Raw genomic sequence first — 17,293 nt, 5'->3', positions numbered from 1 at the left:
AATAAGTATAGGTTACTCACCCGTTACAGCTCACTGTAAAGTAAATGTCTCTGCTCCGCCCTGACTCACGGATAATGTTCCGCCCGGTCCACGCTGCTTTTTCTCGTGAAAACATCGAATCTTCATATCGAAAAGTTTCTTTAAATCTCCCCACATCTCCTGCTGGCGCTGTCGTTGAGCTATGTTTGTCTGTAAGTAATTCCTGTCATCCACCAACCGCTTACCGATCGTTTCCTGCTCGAATATCTGCTGTGCCAGTTGTTCCTTCAGCGATACGCGTGTCTTCCCTCCGGATTCGGCGATCGCTGCCAGATTAGCATTTTCCTCGGAAGCTTTTTCCAGGAGTAATTCGGATCGTTCATGCTCCAGTTGCAACTCCTGCCACTGTTGCTCCAGCGTTCTGATCGACTTGTCTGTGTCGGTGATCTTGCTTTGCAACACGGCGGACTCGGCATTCAGCGTGGCAATCAGAGCATCGTATGACTGGAAATATATGCAGTAAGTGGGAATAAATAAATTAGTTCGTTCGGTAGTAGGAATAGTGCAAGAATGAATAATTATTATAATTATATTTGCAATTATAATAATAGAATTATTAAAACATCGCGAAATGAGAATCTGAAAGATAATGTCAATGGTTTTTGGGCCTCATATCATAAATACATTTTACATATTCCAGAACCGATAATATTCTTATATGTCGATTATAGTTTTATACCTTGGGGTCATTTTCCCAAATGACATTTGTATACAAATAAATGACAAACAAACGATAGACCAGGGGTGCCAACCTTCCACATTTATCTGGATTCTTCCAGATATTGAAGCGTCATCCAGACATACAGATTTATGCTTGTCTGATCCAGATTTCAAGGAATTTGTCCAGATTTATCCAGACAATTTGAATAATAAGTTACATGGTTGATTTTTAAACCACCTTTTGAGCTACAACCTTTCAAAACAAAACTTTTTAGAAAAGCTGGAAACATACCATACCCTAATTTTTTGCACCAAAAGCTCGCTTATTTTGTCGAAGCGTCTTGGATTGCAGGAATATACAAATATATTTCATTAATAAATTGCAACATTTATAGCTCTCCCAAAAAAATTTAGGCCATCCAGACAATTCCAGATTTTTTAAAAGAATATTACAGATTTTTTGGAAAAACGGGAAAAACACGACATCCCTGCGATAGACGCGTCAACTACAACCCAGTTCAGTTCAGTCGTAGGAGAATGAGGCAGAATGCTGGCTGATTCTAATTCTTGTGTCACGAGCCGGAATACCAACTGACGCCAGCCAGAATTCCGGCTGTACTTTACTGGGAAACGGTGTTGCCAAGACCACATATGCAAAAGAGCATAATAGGAAAAGAGACCGACAAAATGTAATAAAATATTTAATTGTTAAGGCTAGTTTACAGTTCGGAAAACGTGTCACGGGATTTGGGTCCCTGTGTATTTTAAATGGAGCTCGGGATTTCAAATCCCGTGACGGGAAATAAGTCTACACAAAAATGACAGTTTTCATGAAGTGTAAACCCAACCGCGGGAAACATCACGGGATTTTAAAACTCTCCACACAGAAATCCGTCCGGGAACAATTCAACACAAATTGTTTCCGACGGGGAAAATAGTATTTTTATAAAGTTTACAATTCGCTGCAAGTTTGATACTGTTTGTATTTTTAAGAAGCAGCAGAGTTTTTGGTTTGACAGTTTGGAGAGATCTCGGCGGGAAATTTTCCCTGATCAAATCCCGACGCAAATCCCGTGTGAAATCCCGCGATCCATTTCCCGAACTGTAAACTAGCCTTTACTCTATTGGCAATTTCGCTTGAACCTGAAACTGAGTCAGGTTCTAACCCCAATCGCTGTCAGTTCATACATTTTGACAGCAGTTGGGGTTAGGAACTGACTCAGTTTCGCCTCAAACGAAAACCACATATATTATCCTCAAGAAAAACATATAATGTGCTTATACGATCCTGCAATCAGTAAAGGCGGAGGTAATGGAAGAATTAATAGCCTTCTATGTGCTTTTATTCTTAAATTGGAATAAAAGTTACAAGGACATTTTTACGCGTGATTTTCTCCGTTTAAAGTTTATGTTAGATATGATGTATTGAAAAACAGCTCTAGTAATACAATTTCTTGGTTCAAAACAAACCCATTTGATTTTGCCATCCTTGTTAATTATTTTCACCCACGTTTTGATATAGCGTTTGTGTTATGTATTGTGTTCGTACATGAGCCGTAGAAAAGTATCAGTATCGGGGAAGTTATTATCTCGAGTTTGAAGCGGTGATCGTAATAGGTATGATAAAACAAACTCTGCGCTACGTGTAAAACAACAAGGCCATTCCTGAAGAAATGTCGAAGGTCGATGGACATAAATATCAAAGTGTAATAGGCCGGTTGAAAGCCGACAAGGCAGCGAACAAGTTTCATAGGAAAAAGAACAAACTGAAACCCAAATTCTGGTGGTCAGAAGATGTAGACAAGGCATACAGAGAAAAAACGGAGGCACACAGAGAGTTTAAGAAAACATCGAATGAACTGACACTAATCAACTACAAAATAAAAGCAGCCAACTTCCAGAGAGCGAAGCAACTGGAAATATCCAAAAATCTGAAGGGATGCCAGAACAAAGTGAATCCACCCCCTACCTCGAAGGAATTGGGGTCGAAAATCGACGAATGTTTGATGGGAAAAGAAACCTTTTGTAAAGAAAAGAACATTATAAGGGAAGAGAACGAAAAGCCCGAAGAGTTCGTGGACATCAAAGAGAATAGTGAAAGAGACGCAGAGTGAAAATCAGTCAAAACGGCAACACTCCCTTTACGATGATTTCAACACTAGAATTTGGCAACCGTTTCCAAAGGCAGCACTTTAAATGACTCCTATTATATTTTGAAAACAAACCTTTTGTCGATCGTTGAATTTGTTTATCAAACGATGTGCATTTCGAAACAAAGAGATGAAATAATTCTAAAACTTATTTTTACTCATACATAGACTCTAGAATGCGCCTTACAATCACGATTGCACTAAATTCTGACGAAAATTCAAATTTTTTTTTTTGATAGATTTACAATACTTATCTCCTCCAACTCAGGCATGAGTAATGTTTATTTACATTGCACGATTGGTCTGCTCAATAAGGTATTTTTGGCTTCACACTATTCGTCTCTTTTCCTATTCTCTTTGGTGGACATACATTTTGGAAACCCTGACAGTTGTGTCGGCGAGCATCCCTCGTCGACAGAGATCACCGATCTTGGTGAGTGAAGTTTACCTCGGTCATCGAAGCAAGGCAGAAGTTTGACAGGTCGGTTAGCAGAAGAAAGATTCAAACTGAACATACTTAAAGCTAATTTAAACCTAGCTCTCTTTAGTTTAAGAGTGAAATTTATCTGAATTAGAAGTTGAATTTTATTTCTCTATAAATGTTTAATTTTATGTCTCATTGAATGTCTACAGCTAACCTAATCCGAATTCCATATGATCGGTGGAGAAGATGGGTGAAGATGGGCTTGGAAGTTTTTTTATTTCGATTATTATAGAGGGTTTAACATCCCTGCCCTTTTGCTCAGTAAGGGGAATGGGCGCGCTGTGTCAGGTTGGTCGAGGCACAATTCGATTGTGAGTCAGTGAATGCATGACGCACAAAAGAGCCTGAGTCGATTGCAATTACTATCAGGGATCAATCGAGGACTTAGAAATGGAAATATGTACGTCATTAAAATCGGTTTAGTCTACATAGTTATAATTCGCCAACTGCTTCGAGTCACTAAACCATAATATAATATAATTAAACACACTTAATATCCGAGTGTATGTAGCACAAAATATGACAAACCATGTTCCTGTTTCATGTCCGTTGAATCATTCTGAGTGGCCAAAATAAATTTATTTATTCATAACACACTTTTTTCTCCTTTCTGTATCGTTTTGGTTATCTTTTTTTTCTCTGTAAAATCGGACAAGCTTTATTAAGGCTTAATGATGCGCAAAAATTCATGTATGCGATTATCTAGAGTGAACAAAAAGATTATGGTTCTCAGTATATCGCTAATCGAAAATCTACAACCATATGCATAACACTGGCACCTCAAGCAACATTCGATTCCACAAAGCTGAGAAATAAGTTCACAAAACATTTACTGCTTGCTAGTATCGCACAATTCAACGCACCCACCGGAAAGCTAAGTATGGAAGATCTGTTGATATCTCTTTTATCCTGGGAGATTCGGAAACAATAAAACTAAGAAATATACAAGTCTACTAACGCCAGATACTCCTGAATGCACTGAAACAAACAAAAAAGGGTAGAGTACAAAGGATAAGAAAACGGAATAATCCATGAAATCGTGGACACATAATGAGCTCACTAACAGAACGGAAAAAGGACTAAGAAAGAACGAAGGGAAAGCATCAACTGACTCATGACAGGCAGAGAACGCCGACATAACCGGGGATTAAGGTAATATCAAATGTCCTAATCCACCCGTACCTTACAGAGAAAGAAGGTGAAATCTAAAATGGCATCTATACTCTCAAAAGAACTAGGAACGGTGATAAAAAATAGGCGGTAAATACCAGCGTCAAGGTAAATTATAGAAACGGAAAGGTGAGAGTGCATAAAGGGCGAACACGAAATTATTGCGACACATTCAACAGGGCATAACTTTTTTACCATTAGGTAAAAATCAACCAAATTTTGCACACTTTCTCATTGATGTGTATTGTTTACATGCTGTCAAACTCAAACTCGATTGTTTACATGCTGTCAAACTCGATTTTCGATTCAACGAAAATGAAGGTGAACCAACGCGAGTCAAGAGAACAAATTCTTTCCCAGCACCTGGAATTCCCTGACCCGTCGCACCGGCAGTTGGAAAAAATTTTGAACATTCACCATTCAACCGTCTCCAGAGTGTTGAAGCGGTTCCAGGAGCGGTTGACGTTGGACCACGGCAAAGGAGCTGGAAGAAAACCGGGACCGGAGAACAAAAAGACGGAGGGAAAGGTGAAGCGGATGATTAAAGCAAATCCCAACGTCCCAAGCCGTGATTTGGCTAAAAAGATCGGCATGTCGCAGAGCTACGTCCAGAATGCAAAGAAGAGAGCTGGACTACATATATACAAGGTACAGAACTTCCCAAACCGCGATGAGCGGCAACAATCGACGGCTAAAACTACTAACTCTACGAGAAGATGCTGACAAAATATGGCTGCTGTGTCATGGACGACGATATAAAAGCCGATTTTAAGCAAATTCCGTGGTTGGAGTTTTTCACCAGCAAGAGCAAGTTCTATGTGGACGACAAATTTAAGAAGAAGAAAATGTCGAAGTTCGCCTCCAAATATCTCATTTGGCAGGCCATCTGCTCTTGCGGACTGAGGAGTGAGCCTTTCGTGACAAAGGGCACAGTAAATGGCGAGATCTACAAATCTGAGTGCCTCGAGAAGCGCCTTTTGCCATTCTTGCAGCAGCACGACGAAGCTCCGCTATTTTGACCAGATCCTATAAAAATCGGACATCTTTTTATTTTTAGGGGGTAACGGGCGACTCTTGGAAGAATTATTTTACGAAAGTCGATTTCTCCATACGAAATCCCATGTAAACATTAAACCGTTGGCGCAAAACTATAGTTTCACCGATCTGAAAATTTACAGAGTTGTTCTGGGACCTAAATGAGACCCAGAAAGTTACTCGGAGCAATATTTTATTATTTATTTTTTTTTTTCATATAACCATGCCCCACTCTAATAATCACATTAAGCGAACGGGTACGGAAAGGTCCGAGGCTTGCTTCGAGAAAGTAACATGGCATTCGGGCAGGGTAGACGAACTGTTGTCTCAAGTGGTCTGCTTCACTGACGGTTCTCTGCTGGAGGGACGTGCTAGTGCTGGTGTCTACTGTCGTGAAATGAGATTAAAACAATCTCACTCATTAGATAGATACTGTAACGTATTCAATAGAACTCAGAAACATACTAAAGTCTCTTATCCAATGTGGTAAAGAACTTTAAGCTTACTCGAAGGCGAGTTGAACAACTTGTAAGTTTAACTTACCTGCTGTTTCGTGGTGTCAGCTTTTTATTTATAATACTCTTTCATGTAATTTATTGTACATTGAAACAATCTTCGATACCATTGTTCTAGCAGTGCTCCCACAAAGAGATAGATTGGCTCAAGAATTTGACAGTTTCGCTGGCTCAAGATGGCGTATCTGCATATCTCTCCCCGGAGGATAACTATACCATATGTTTACTAGACTCTCAAAGTCTGTACACCGCCAGCCCCTTGATCACAAAGCACCAAATATCGTAAGCTTACGCACAATTTCGCAGCTCTTAAACTTTCTAGGGGAATGTAAATAAATGATTTACAACCGTTTGCATATAACTTCCTTTCTGAAATGCAGCAATTACCAACTTAGTTCATTTTTGTAGCTATTATATATGACCTTCCCAATGTTCAGTGCACAATGACGACAAACTTTTACGGCAATGTGTACCTGTTTTCGTTTTTTATTGTCAGACCCTTTTTGCAAAATATTACTTTAAAGCACACTTAGTTGAGCTCGGCAATTTTCCGCACAGTCTATTAATCAGTAAATGTTTATACGGATATCTATAAGAAAAGGGTAATTTGTTTGCTGATTTTCAGCAACATATTTTCAAAATTTCAGCAAACAATTGATGCTTTTACTAAGATTTCAGCGAAAAATAAATTTGCCGAGCGCTCGGCTGTTTAAATCTCGGCAAAAGTTGCAAAAAATGCCGAGATTCGGTATAAAAAAATTAAGTGTGAGGGAAATGAAGATGAGACGACTGAGTATATTATGCACATTCCCCGTGAATGACTTCATAAATAATAAAGCGAACATAGAGCAAAACGAAAGATTTTTTTTGTTCCCCGATTTTTCTTTTGTACAATTCATTGACCATTGATTATATAGTGAAGGCACAGCCAAACAGAAATAGCTAGTGATGACGCCCCGAAGGATCACAGGAAAAGAATGTGTCATGTTTGAGTTTATTTGCAAATTAATTGAACTAAATTTCTGAGTTTCAATTTATTTATATATTTTGACTAAGAATAATTTACTACAAAATGTACAATATATCTTATTTAATTATAACTGTATACAATTATCACATTCGGTGCCCACCCCCTACATCACACCACCAGTGGCAATATGCAGATTCCCCTGGAAGTATCAACCTTTACGCCCTTCATCCGTACCTCACTGGCTTTGAAAGCATAAATCGGCGAAAGATTGGAAACCAGTAGCAGCTTCTGTTCGGTAACAGGTGCCTGATACAGCACCGTTACACTGGTAAACTGTCGACCGAAGAGCATAATTTCGGCTGGTTCCTCATCATCTCTGCAGATACCCTCGATCACAACGACTCCTTCCTTCGTGATGACATAGTTATCCGGTTCAGACGTTGTCAGTGTGATGTTAGCATTCATTAGAAGAATGGGTCCTTCATTGGATTGTTCCAACCGCGGATACCGTTGCCGGTATTCGTTGAGCCGATTTTCCACGATCACGCTAGTATTGTCTTCTACCAGTGCACCGATCGCTTCCAAAGCAATGGAAGAATCGGCACGAATCGCTTTTAGAATTGCGTCCATCTGACGATCGTACATATAGCCGTTCATGCGACACATTGGACCTGCTCGCATATTGACCTCCTCGAAATGCAGCAGGTTATGGACGTTGTAGTCGATAAGATGCGATCCGTACAGGATCGAGTAGTCTGCCACGAAGGTGTTCAGAAGCTGACCGGCGACGTAGGTGCTGCACTCGACAAACAATTCCGAGCTTATCAAAATTCGGATCGCCAGGTGCAAGTACAGAAAGTGGATATAGTACTTTTGAGGAAGGTAGTTTTTTAGAACGATCGGTGAATAGTACAGCAAGAACTGTCGCCAGTCGTATGCGTCCCAGTCTTTCAGGTTGTCTAGGCCTTTCGGTTTTTGTCGAAATTCTCGCGGGCAGCTATGACCCATCAGCACTAGTTCAGCGGATATACGACGAACGGATTCCTTGTTCAATCGATAGTCTAATTTACCGGTAAGCCACAGATTCATTAGTCGCTTCATGACACCCTCGCACACAACGTACTTGTAGTCTATCACAAACTGTGACTTTAGTTCCAGGTTGAGCTCCCGCAGAATCGGTACACCCACGTGATGCCCGTTTTGTAGACAATATACAAAATCCTCGTCTGTACGCATGGATGCAAGGTTCGCATTTGGTGGAAAACTAGTGATTCCTTCGTTGAATTGAAGTTTTCCTTTCTGGTTACACTTGCTGCAACCAAATTGGGAGTTTGGTAACGAAGTGCAAGTAACCAAGCTGTTGGCAATCGGATCGCATAGAACTGCACGGATAGTGAGCCCATACGTTCGACCATCTAACTCGAATCGGGTGTTTTCAAAACCTTTGAGCTCATCGACAAGCGGTCGAAGAATTTCGTTCGCAATCGTTGGAGTTGGAAATGATCCCTGGTAGATACCGATCACAAACGGTTCATCGAGCTGGATCGACAGCTTCCCGAGAATGATCATGTACTGTGGCAGCTGTATGCCGTTGATCTTTTCAGATTTTACCACGTAGAATGCAAGATCCATGAAAAGCATCTTCATAAACCAGTGGTTGGTTTCGTCAACGACCTTCGGGATGTAGTTGGTTATGGATCGTTTAACTCCAAAGTTCAGGTAGCGACCGACGGACATTGGAATGATATCGAAATTCGAGTAGCGCTGAAACAAACATTCGGTACTTTCCGGTACACTGAGGCCGTTATCCTTCATGATCGAGAGTAAATCGCCTACCAACTCCTGCGAAGGGTTGTGCTTGAGCGTCAGCTCTTTTAACTGATCGCGAAGTGTCGGCTTATCTGGACTGAACTCTTTACAGGAAAACTCAATGCACTTGATCGTTTTCCTTGGTTTTCGTTTATGTTTGGTTTTTTGTCCTCCGGTCGCAGTGTAGTTGGAGCAGAAATGATACTCTGCCTTGATTTTGTTTCGTTGTACTTCGACTAATTCATTGCGTATGAACTTTTGAATCGGTTTGGCCACATTGTCGTTCAGAACAGTTAACAGGTTCAGTTTGGCCATACGTTTCAGCGATCTGTTGATCCTTTTTGGTATATCGGTGCGTTTGATCTTCATCTTGATTATGCTCGATCTTTAATTCTGAAACTAATTAACACTTTTGGACAACCTACCACATGTTACACAATTTCACCTGCGTGATTTAACGAAATCTAAAATTTTTTGCTAAAGAACCGCACCATGCAACTGCAGAGCTTCGACTGAGATCGATTTTGACCTGCTCGAAGACATGAGGCAGGATGTGAACGGAATAGGCAGAAAGGCGAGCAGGCAAAAAAAAGGATCACTGCAGCAAGACAAATAAGTATCTTTCGTGGGTATAGCTCGTTTTGAAACACATGTTCCCAAAGTTTTATTGTCTCTTATTGCCTTTCACGGGACCGATCGATTTTTTTTTGACCTGCTTCGGTCGAAGGGATCCCTTCTCGAGAGACAGTGTGCAGGAATTTCCAGTGCGTTCATACTAGAGTGGGTGGGTGGTTTTTTTTGAGAAGTTCAATCTCAGTCTCCTATTTAGTTGAATGTTGTTTGGTATAGATTATGTAGGGTAGGGTATATGTTATGGAATGTTTGAATATAGTTTGGACACGTAATGAAAAATATTCAAAGTTAAGCGTTAGTGATCCCGGTAGATCTAGACTTCCAATATAAAGATTTATCTATTTTCATGAGATATTTTGGTTAAAGGTTACTACAATACGAGTCCTATTTTTTATAGAACTGCGGAAATTAAAAGAAAATTGTTTTATCATATCAAGCTTCATTTAAAACATATTGAAAAAATAGTGAATTTGAAACATATTTTTTAGTGTTTTACTAGAAATATAAATCACACCGAAGCTCTATAACAAAAGTTTAAAGGTGATCCTATGCCTATATATGTATGCCACAACAGCAGGGTCTTAGAATTATCCATTGCTTTGGCGATCAGGTAGAAACACGTACCTAGATACCCAGCGTAGGTGATCCGAGCAGATGCTTTCCCTCAGTCAGGATTTTCTCCAATTTTGCCATCCATCAAAGTAGGCATCTGCTGCAAGTCCATTTTTTCCTTATGTCTTTTCTTCAATGCGACTTGCACAAACCATTTCACCGATCTAGCTTGGAGCGGATCAAAGCAAGTGAAAAGGAAATGTCAAATACAAAAGGCTACCGGGTCAAACGAGTTTGTTTTTTTTTCGAGCGGATTTTAGTTTTCCTTTCAATTCTCAGGAAAATAAAGCTTTGGCAGTCGCAAGGAAACAAGACTAAGATTTATGAACAATAGAAGATTTTAGGTTTCGCAGTGTGCGCACCACGGTGCAATTCGCACACTAATTTAAAGGTGAAATTACCATTTTTGCAATACACGGATAAAAAATATACTAAAAATCTTTCATTATATACAATGCCTGGTTTGCCGTGCATTCTAGTAATTTAATATTTGCGTTTGTTAACTCCTTCATGGCCATGTTGTTTATAAACAACTTTTTGCAACAGCTATAACTTTTGTTTTAGGCAAGCTTTTCTCGCAAAAGTAAGTAGTAACTGAGGTTATTACCTTTCGTTTGAACGCCTACAGTTATTGGTACTATCCGTAGAACTTAAGTTATTACTAATAGTCCGATATGATTGCGCTGGAGCAGTGCTGCCAGGTACATTTTCAATTAGAAATCAATATCAATTCTTCAAAAGGGCTAATGAGATTTTTATAAACAAACTTATTTTGCTCATTACTTCGCTGTCGATTCGAATTTCATGAAGGATATACATGAATCAACATCTTTACCCTTGGTAGAATCAATTTCAAATGTCTTCTGGGTTGAAAATATAACAAATTAAGAGAAATCAGCAAAACAAAAGTTTGTTTACAAATCTTATTAGCCCTATTCTAATGTTGATATGGAAATGAAAAATGAAATTTGTATATAATTTCACTATCCTGCATTCTTATCAAGAACTGATAAACCCATTTACTTAGACTCCCCACTGAGACGTCCAAAAAATTGTTTCAAAATCGTTCAACACGGGTCCAACGATGGACGTTTGTTGAACGGTTATTTGGAAGTTGTCCAAATTGGTCCAACGAACGTCCTTCATTGGACGATTTTGAAACCAACCGTTCTTAGAGGGTCTCTTTGATTATCTTTTCATGCATTCGGGCTGTTGTAAATATAGAACGAGAAATCCCACTGAGACGTCCAATAAATTGTTTCAAAATCGTTCAACACGGCTCCAACGATGGACGTTTGTTGAACGGTTATTCGGACGATGTCCAAATTGGTCCAACGAACGTCCTTCATTGGACGTTTTTGAAACCAACCGTTACAACTTACAACCAACCGTTACCAACTTACAGGGATGTATTGAGTATCGGAAGGTATGGCAGCTTCTACCCAGTAAAGTTCAGCCGGAAATGAACTGGAATTCTGACTGGTTCCAGCTCGTACTCCGGCTCCAGTGACACAACCGATTCTAACTAGAATCGGTTGTGTCACTGGAGCCGGAATGCGAGCTGGAACTACCCTCTAAGAACGGTTGGTTTCAAAATCGTCCAATGAAGGACGTTCGTTGGACCAATTTGGACAACGTCCAAATAACCGTTCAACGAACGTCCATCGTTGGACCCGTGTTGAACGATTTTGAAACAATTTTTTGGACGTCTCAGTGGGTAGCCAGAATTCCGGTTCATTTCCGGCTGAGCTTAACCCCAGTTAAACTCATTCCGGAACCGGTTCGGATTTCTGAATGGAGTCAGTATCCCAGTTAAACTCATTCCGGAACCGGTTCGGATTTCTGAATGGAGTCATTATGGATTCCAAATCAAATGCAACAACCGATTCCGACTCAGAATCAGGATTCCGAATCAAATTCCGAATGGTTTAACCGGGATGGTTTCCAACTTAAATGCGACAACTGATTCCGACTTAATCGGTTCAGAATCGGTTGTTGCATTTGAGCTTGCATCCATTCTGGTTCCATTCAGGATTCCGAATCAAATTCCAAATGGTTTGACCGGGGTAGCGCTGCGATAAAACCACTTACCTTGATCAAAACAAATTCTTCGTGTTTCTCGATTTCAACAGTCTCAAGCAATTTTTTTGAAACCCTAAATGCGCTAGAAAAACAGTTGAGCATGAGAGGGTTATACGAGTTATACGGCATTTATCTTGATGCTTAGAGTTTTATTAGATGTTCTGACATTTTCTGTTTGATTTTTGTGCTCAGCCATATCGTTTCGGTTATTCCCGGATTTGGCGGGACGACCACTTACTTTATCAGGATTTTTCATATTTGCACTATTTTCGCACGGTGCCTTAAAGGGATTGTGTCAGAGATTTGCTTAGTCCCTGTTGGACTTCTGCTGGAAACTGCGAAAGAAAGCAATTTCGCCATCATTTGACTGGTCCTACAGGATCCCAACAAACATTAGGAGTTAAACTATAAGACTACTTGCTGATTAAAAGCAGATTAAGGCTGAACAATACAGTAACAGTGGTTTCATGGTACTCTTGAAGACCTTCTTAAAACTTAGAACGGACTTGTAGTGTGGTATAAAACTATTATTGCTACTTGGGATGCTGCGATGAGCACTTTAAACTCAAATACGTGCGTGCAACGCAAATATATGTGGATAGTTTATTTCCGATACAGCCCTTATTGAGATATCTGACGTTTGGTATACGTACATGGAGATCTCGCATTTTATACTACAACCCTCCCCTTAAGCCCAGAAGCGGTTCGTTTAGCTTCCAATACGCCGTGTAAACGATTCAAAGGTCAAGACGGCAAAATTAAGCATGGTGGCCGGGGCCCTTGAAGTAAACATAAACATCCGAACGAGCATCCTGATTCTTTGGCGCCGGTTTTTGCAGGGCAAATATCAAGATTCCCAATGTGTAAACTCCAATCCGGAAATGTCCAGGGTTATAAAAAATCTCCACACAAGATGATGCTTTTATCAAGTTTAAGAGTCTATTCTATTTTAAAACTGCTGGTAATTTTTAGATGCAGCAGCACCTTTGATTTGACAGTTTTGAGAGATGTCGCCGAAAAATTTCCACCTTGAAAATTCCGACAGGAAGCAATTCGACATGAGCTGTTGCCGATTGGAAATTTAATGTTTTTATTAGGTTTGCGAATCTGTACTATTCTGGAACAGCAGTGATTTGTGGAAGAAGATTTTTTTTATTTATTTAGTAATTTGTTGACATTACGGCGATAATTCCCGTACCGAAATTCGTGATCAAATTTCGAAGGTGTGTACACATACGTTGCCAAAAATTTTATTTTTCCTTTTACTAGCTGGGTTTGGCATGTTAAATGTGCAATGGTTTGTCCCGCATCTTCTATTGCTGTAACTGCTCTTCCTGTATTATATTTTTCCTGCGTCCACTTTAAGATTTGTAGACAGTGATTTAAAACAACAGAAACCAATTTGGACGATACCACAGAATTGAAAAACAAACAGCCTACGTATTTTTGAATTTGTTTACAATCCCGTACCTGACCAGTTCATTAACGCAGTGATCAGTACAAAGCGAACATTGTTCAATTTCATAGAAGAGGGCGTTTAATCTTTTTATGATCAGCTCTGTCCCTTATGCCAGCATACAATTTCCGTCGGTCGGGCCACCTCACTAAAGCTTCGCAGCCGTCAAATTACACACTCACTAATCCATCAGGCAGCCTCCCTTGTGCTACGCCCCTAAATTCCTTTTCCAAGACATTTTCTAAAACACCTCGGCTAATGATGAACTTCGCTTATGCTAGGCACGTCGCCAAAGAACAAACCACCTACCTGTTTTTTAGAATCCATTTCATCCTTCAACTCGATCATCCGTTCCCTCAGCGGGCGCAGCTGTTGCGACAGGGGTGTCACACGTTCCCTAGCTGCCGTGACAGCTCGTTGCAGGCCATCTACCAACCGCGTTAGCTCGGTCATTCCACGCGACGCAATGCTTGGCGAAGTAGGGCGGCTTGCGCTGATGCTGCCGGATATCGATGAATCATCATCAGTTACCTGGGATAAGGTGGTAGATAGTGACGGGTCTTGGGTTTTCAAATTCTCCAACGTTTGAGTGAGATCAGTGACCTCAGCCTTGACGGACGCAAGTTCTGCTCGCTGTTGCTTGTAGACATTACTTTTGGCCCGAAGTGTGTTTACAAACTGTTTGAGATCTTCGCCACGGAGAATCACATCTCCGACAGTTTCCTGCATTTTTCGTTGCTTGTCCTGTAGTTGTTTGTCCATTTCGCGAAGTTCTTTTGTCATTTGATCGAGCTGTTCTGCTGCTGCTTCTTTATTTCGTGCAACCATAGCGGCTTGCTGGCGGAACGGACCCAATGAATCGTTCTGGGTGTTATATTCAGTCATCCGATTCTCGACGTGTTTTTGTATGTCACGATTCAACTCATCAATTTTGCTTTGCATGTCCAAAAGGTCAGTGCGTGTGATCTGCGGTTCGTCGATTACTTCCTGTAAAGTTTGAACCTCAGATCTGCGCTGAAGCAGTTCCTGTGGTAGTTTTTGTTGAACCATGAACTCTAGAACCTGAGTTTCTTCAACTATACTTTCCAGCAAATTCTGCGGAGTTGCTCCTTGAACGGACATCTTTGCATTATGGAGATCTTTTTGTAAACGATCATGCATAGTACTAGCTCGATTAAAACCTTGTTTCTGTTCCTCAATCTGTGAGAGCAACTCTTTTTGACGTTCCTTCTCGATTCTCAAACTATTGGCCGCTTCAAGCAAAAGCTCCTGCTGCGGAACTTTATCCAAACGAGCCTGAGTCCGTTCGATACGCTTTTTGACGTTTTCGATTTCGGTCTCGATCGCTCCGATATCACTTCGAAGTTCCCGTGTCTGGGCACCCTCGTGCACAGATTGTTCGTACGATCGATGAGCATCCTTAAAGTCATCCATTGTTTGTAAATACTGGGTCCAGAGACCATTCAAATCAGGCATGGACATCGCTTCCGGTGGTAGATCCAACGGAATCAGGAACCTGAACGCGTGATTAATCAATTTAAAAAATAATCATTTCTAACCATCACATAAAACTTACCTGGCTAAGTAGGAGGATTTTTTAACTCGCTCCCGATTGTCGAACGTCCATCTTAGAATTGGGTGAACCAATTTCTTTTCCCCGCGGACCAAACCCCGTCGAAAGGCACCCGGATCGTCAATATCCCCTGGAGGGCGATATTGGATCTTGCGCAAAGCATCCATTACCTGCAGGTTGGTCTCCTCCGGATCATTTTCGCGAACGTCCAATTTATCGATGGCACCGAACGCGTGAAAAACCTCGATCAAAACCTGCAGTAGCGATTCAGGCGCTAATGAGTCAAACGTTATCAGGTTGTAGTCCGTTTCGAGCAGTTTGTTCACTTCCAACACGATTAGCTTTAGATCTTCAGTCATTTTTGGAGCTAATTTGAATTGGATTCTGTTGTCGGTCAAATTTGCCCTAAGGATATTTTTACTGACTAAACTGAATCGGCAGTTTTGATATCATTGTTTGGATGGACAGTTGCTAAGCAACGGCCGTTGCTGAGCACAATAAAGCATGCGCACTTTCTGACCAAGCGTAGCTACCTGTGGCGTGATTTTGTTGCTGAGGGGACTCTAGATACATTGCAACAGGTGGCTGTTTCAACAAGCACTTCGTCAGAATCAACAAATGCTGCGAGTGGATATTAGAATGTTGTGTAATCTTAAAATATGTAACATTTTTAAGGAGTGTGTTGGGGGAGATATATGTGACATATTTGCGAGGGGGTTGGGAAGGAGAGCAAACTAGATCGTAACATAACCATATCAGCATCCATGTACATAGGGGGGAGTGGAAATACATGAACCACTTTTTTTTGTTCTTTGCAATAATTCTTAGCCCTTTTGAGTCGCAGTATTCTCCGTGCATGAATTTGAAAGAACAAATAATGCTTTACCATAATTAACACCACCGACAGTGAAAAGTAAGATGTGATCATGATTATTAGTATTTTACAAATGTATGTTAAATTGTTCATGTAACCCCACGGATGGGGATACTAGAACCACCCCAGAAGGGAAGTTGAACCATTTTTCCAGCAAATATAAACATACGCAGACATATATGAAAAATTGTCTTTTGTTCTAAATGTGCAAAATATCATTTAATTTATATGCTGTGGTAAAATATGCAAAATGAAAAATATTCATAATGGTTATCCTATCCCTTGCTTCATCTATCTCTACTTTAACGACAAAAAACTTTGATTATTTTTAAAAGTTTGACGCTATCGCAAATGCGTATGAGGTTAGGTTACCGAAAGAGCTAACAAGACAAATAATGTGGGCGAAAAATCATGATATATAGTATCCTTAGTGGGTCATCTAGCCTGTCTCTCCCCCAAAATGTGGATGTTACTTCGAGTGTCCGAAATGCAGGGTGCCTGTTATGAAGTGTTATTTATTCTGATGACATAACTTGTTTTGCCTTTAAACATTTATTATTCGTTCATGGCGAAAATCGTGTAGAAATTATGCAAAAATCCTAATCAATTCACTTCTGCACGACGTGCTCACTTTATACCTTTATTGAGAGCCAAACGCGATCTTCCGGTATTTTGACCTATTCGCGGACAATAAATTTTTCCGGTATTTCAATACTAGCGCATTTTATACGACAAACTTTACTCTCTAATACGGATCAGGTAGAAAAGTCCATGAGATTTGCGACTGGGTAATTTGGAAACCATTGTGTAGGCGAAATGAGATATGGAAAATGATTTCTTAACCATTCCTAGTTCACACTCGCTTTATAAGACGGTGCCAAGCGTTGTTGGAACTTTCATGGTCTACAACCGAATCACAGTCGTGACTCTCTGGTTGAGCCACACCCTCTGTCTACCTAACGAATCGGATTAGCTAGTTGAACCTAAAGACGCTGAATCCCTCTGTATCTCTATCTTATTCTTATTATTTATCTGTAAGTGTCATTCCAATCGAGTACGAGATCTGTCAAAAGCAGTCAATCCGAGGAAAATCCTTCTGGAATGAAGGCCATTGACAGGTTTCGTGCTCGATTGGAATGACACTGACAGATAAATGGTAAACAAACGATTGACGTGTCGAGTCTTTATCCAGAGGAATTCAGCGTCGTTAGTTGGACCGACTGAAAAGTGT

At 40.4% G+C, this 17,293-nt stretch overlaps 1 protein-coding gene across 1 annotated transcript; it reads right to left on the bottom strand.

Moving 5' to 3' along the window:
* Window positions 1-30: 30 nt before the first annotated feature.
* Window positions 31-15,622, bottom strand: LOC131677544 (intraflagellar transport protein 81 homolog). The gene is made up of 3 exons (XM_058957425.1): window positions 15,192-15,622; window positions 13,925-15,131; window positions 31-483 (listed from the first exon to the last, which is right to left on the bottom strand). Exons 1-3 carry the CDS (start codon window positions 15,545-15,547, stop codon window positions 31-33), a joined length of 2,016 nt encoding a protein of 671 aa, XP_058813408.1. The 5' UTR covers window positions 15,548-15,622.
* Window positions 15,623-17,293: the final 1,671 nt, after the last annotated feature.

The sequence above is a fragment of the Topomyia yanbarensis genome, chromosome 1 (genome assembly GCF_030247195.1).
Source record: "Topomyia yanbarensis strain Yona2022 chromosome 1, ASM3024719v1, whole genome shotgun sequence".
NCBI lineage: Eukaryota > Metazoa > Arthropoda > Insecta > Diptera > Culicidae > Topomyia > Topomyia yanbarensis.
Note: the sequence above shows the minus strand (reverse complement) of the source record. Positions and strands in the feature narration are given on the sequence as shown.

Coding starts and splice junctions, on each gene's coding strand:
- LOC131677544 (XM_058957425.1), bottom strand. CDS start 15,547: ATGACTGAAGATCTAAAGCTAATCGTGTTGGAAGTGAACAAACTGCTC. Junction 15,132..15,191: donor AAATCCTCCTACTTAGCCAG/GTAAGTTTTATG, acceptor TCACGCGTTCAG/GTTCCTGATTCCGTTGGATC. Junction 484..13,924: donor AAATGGATTCTAAAAAACAG/GTAGGTGGTTTG, acceptor ATATATTTCCAG/TCATACGATGCTCTGATTGC.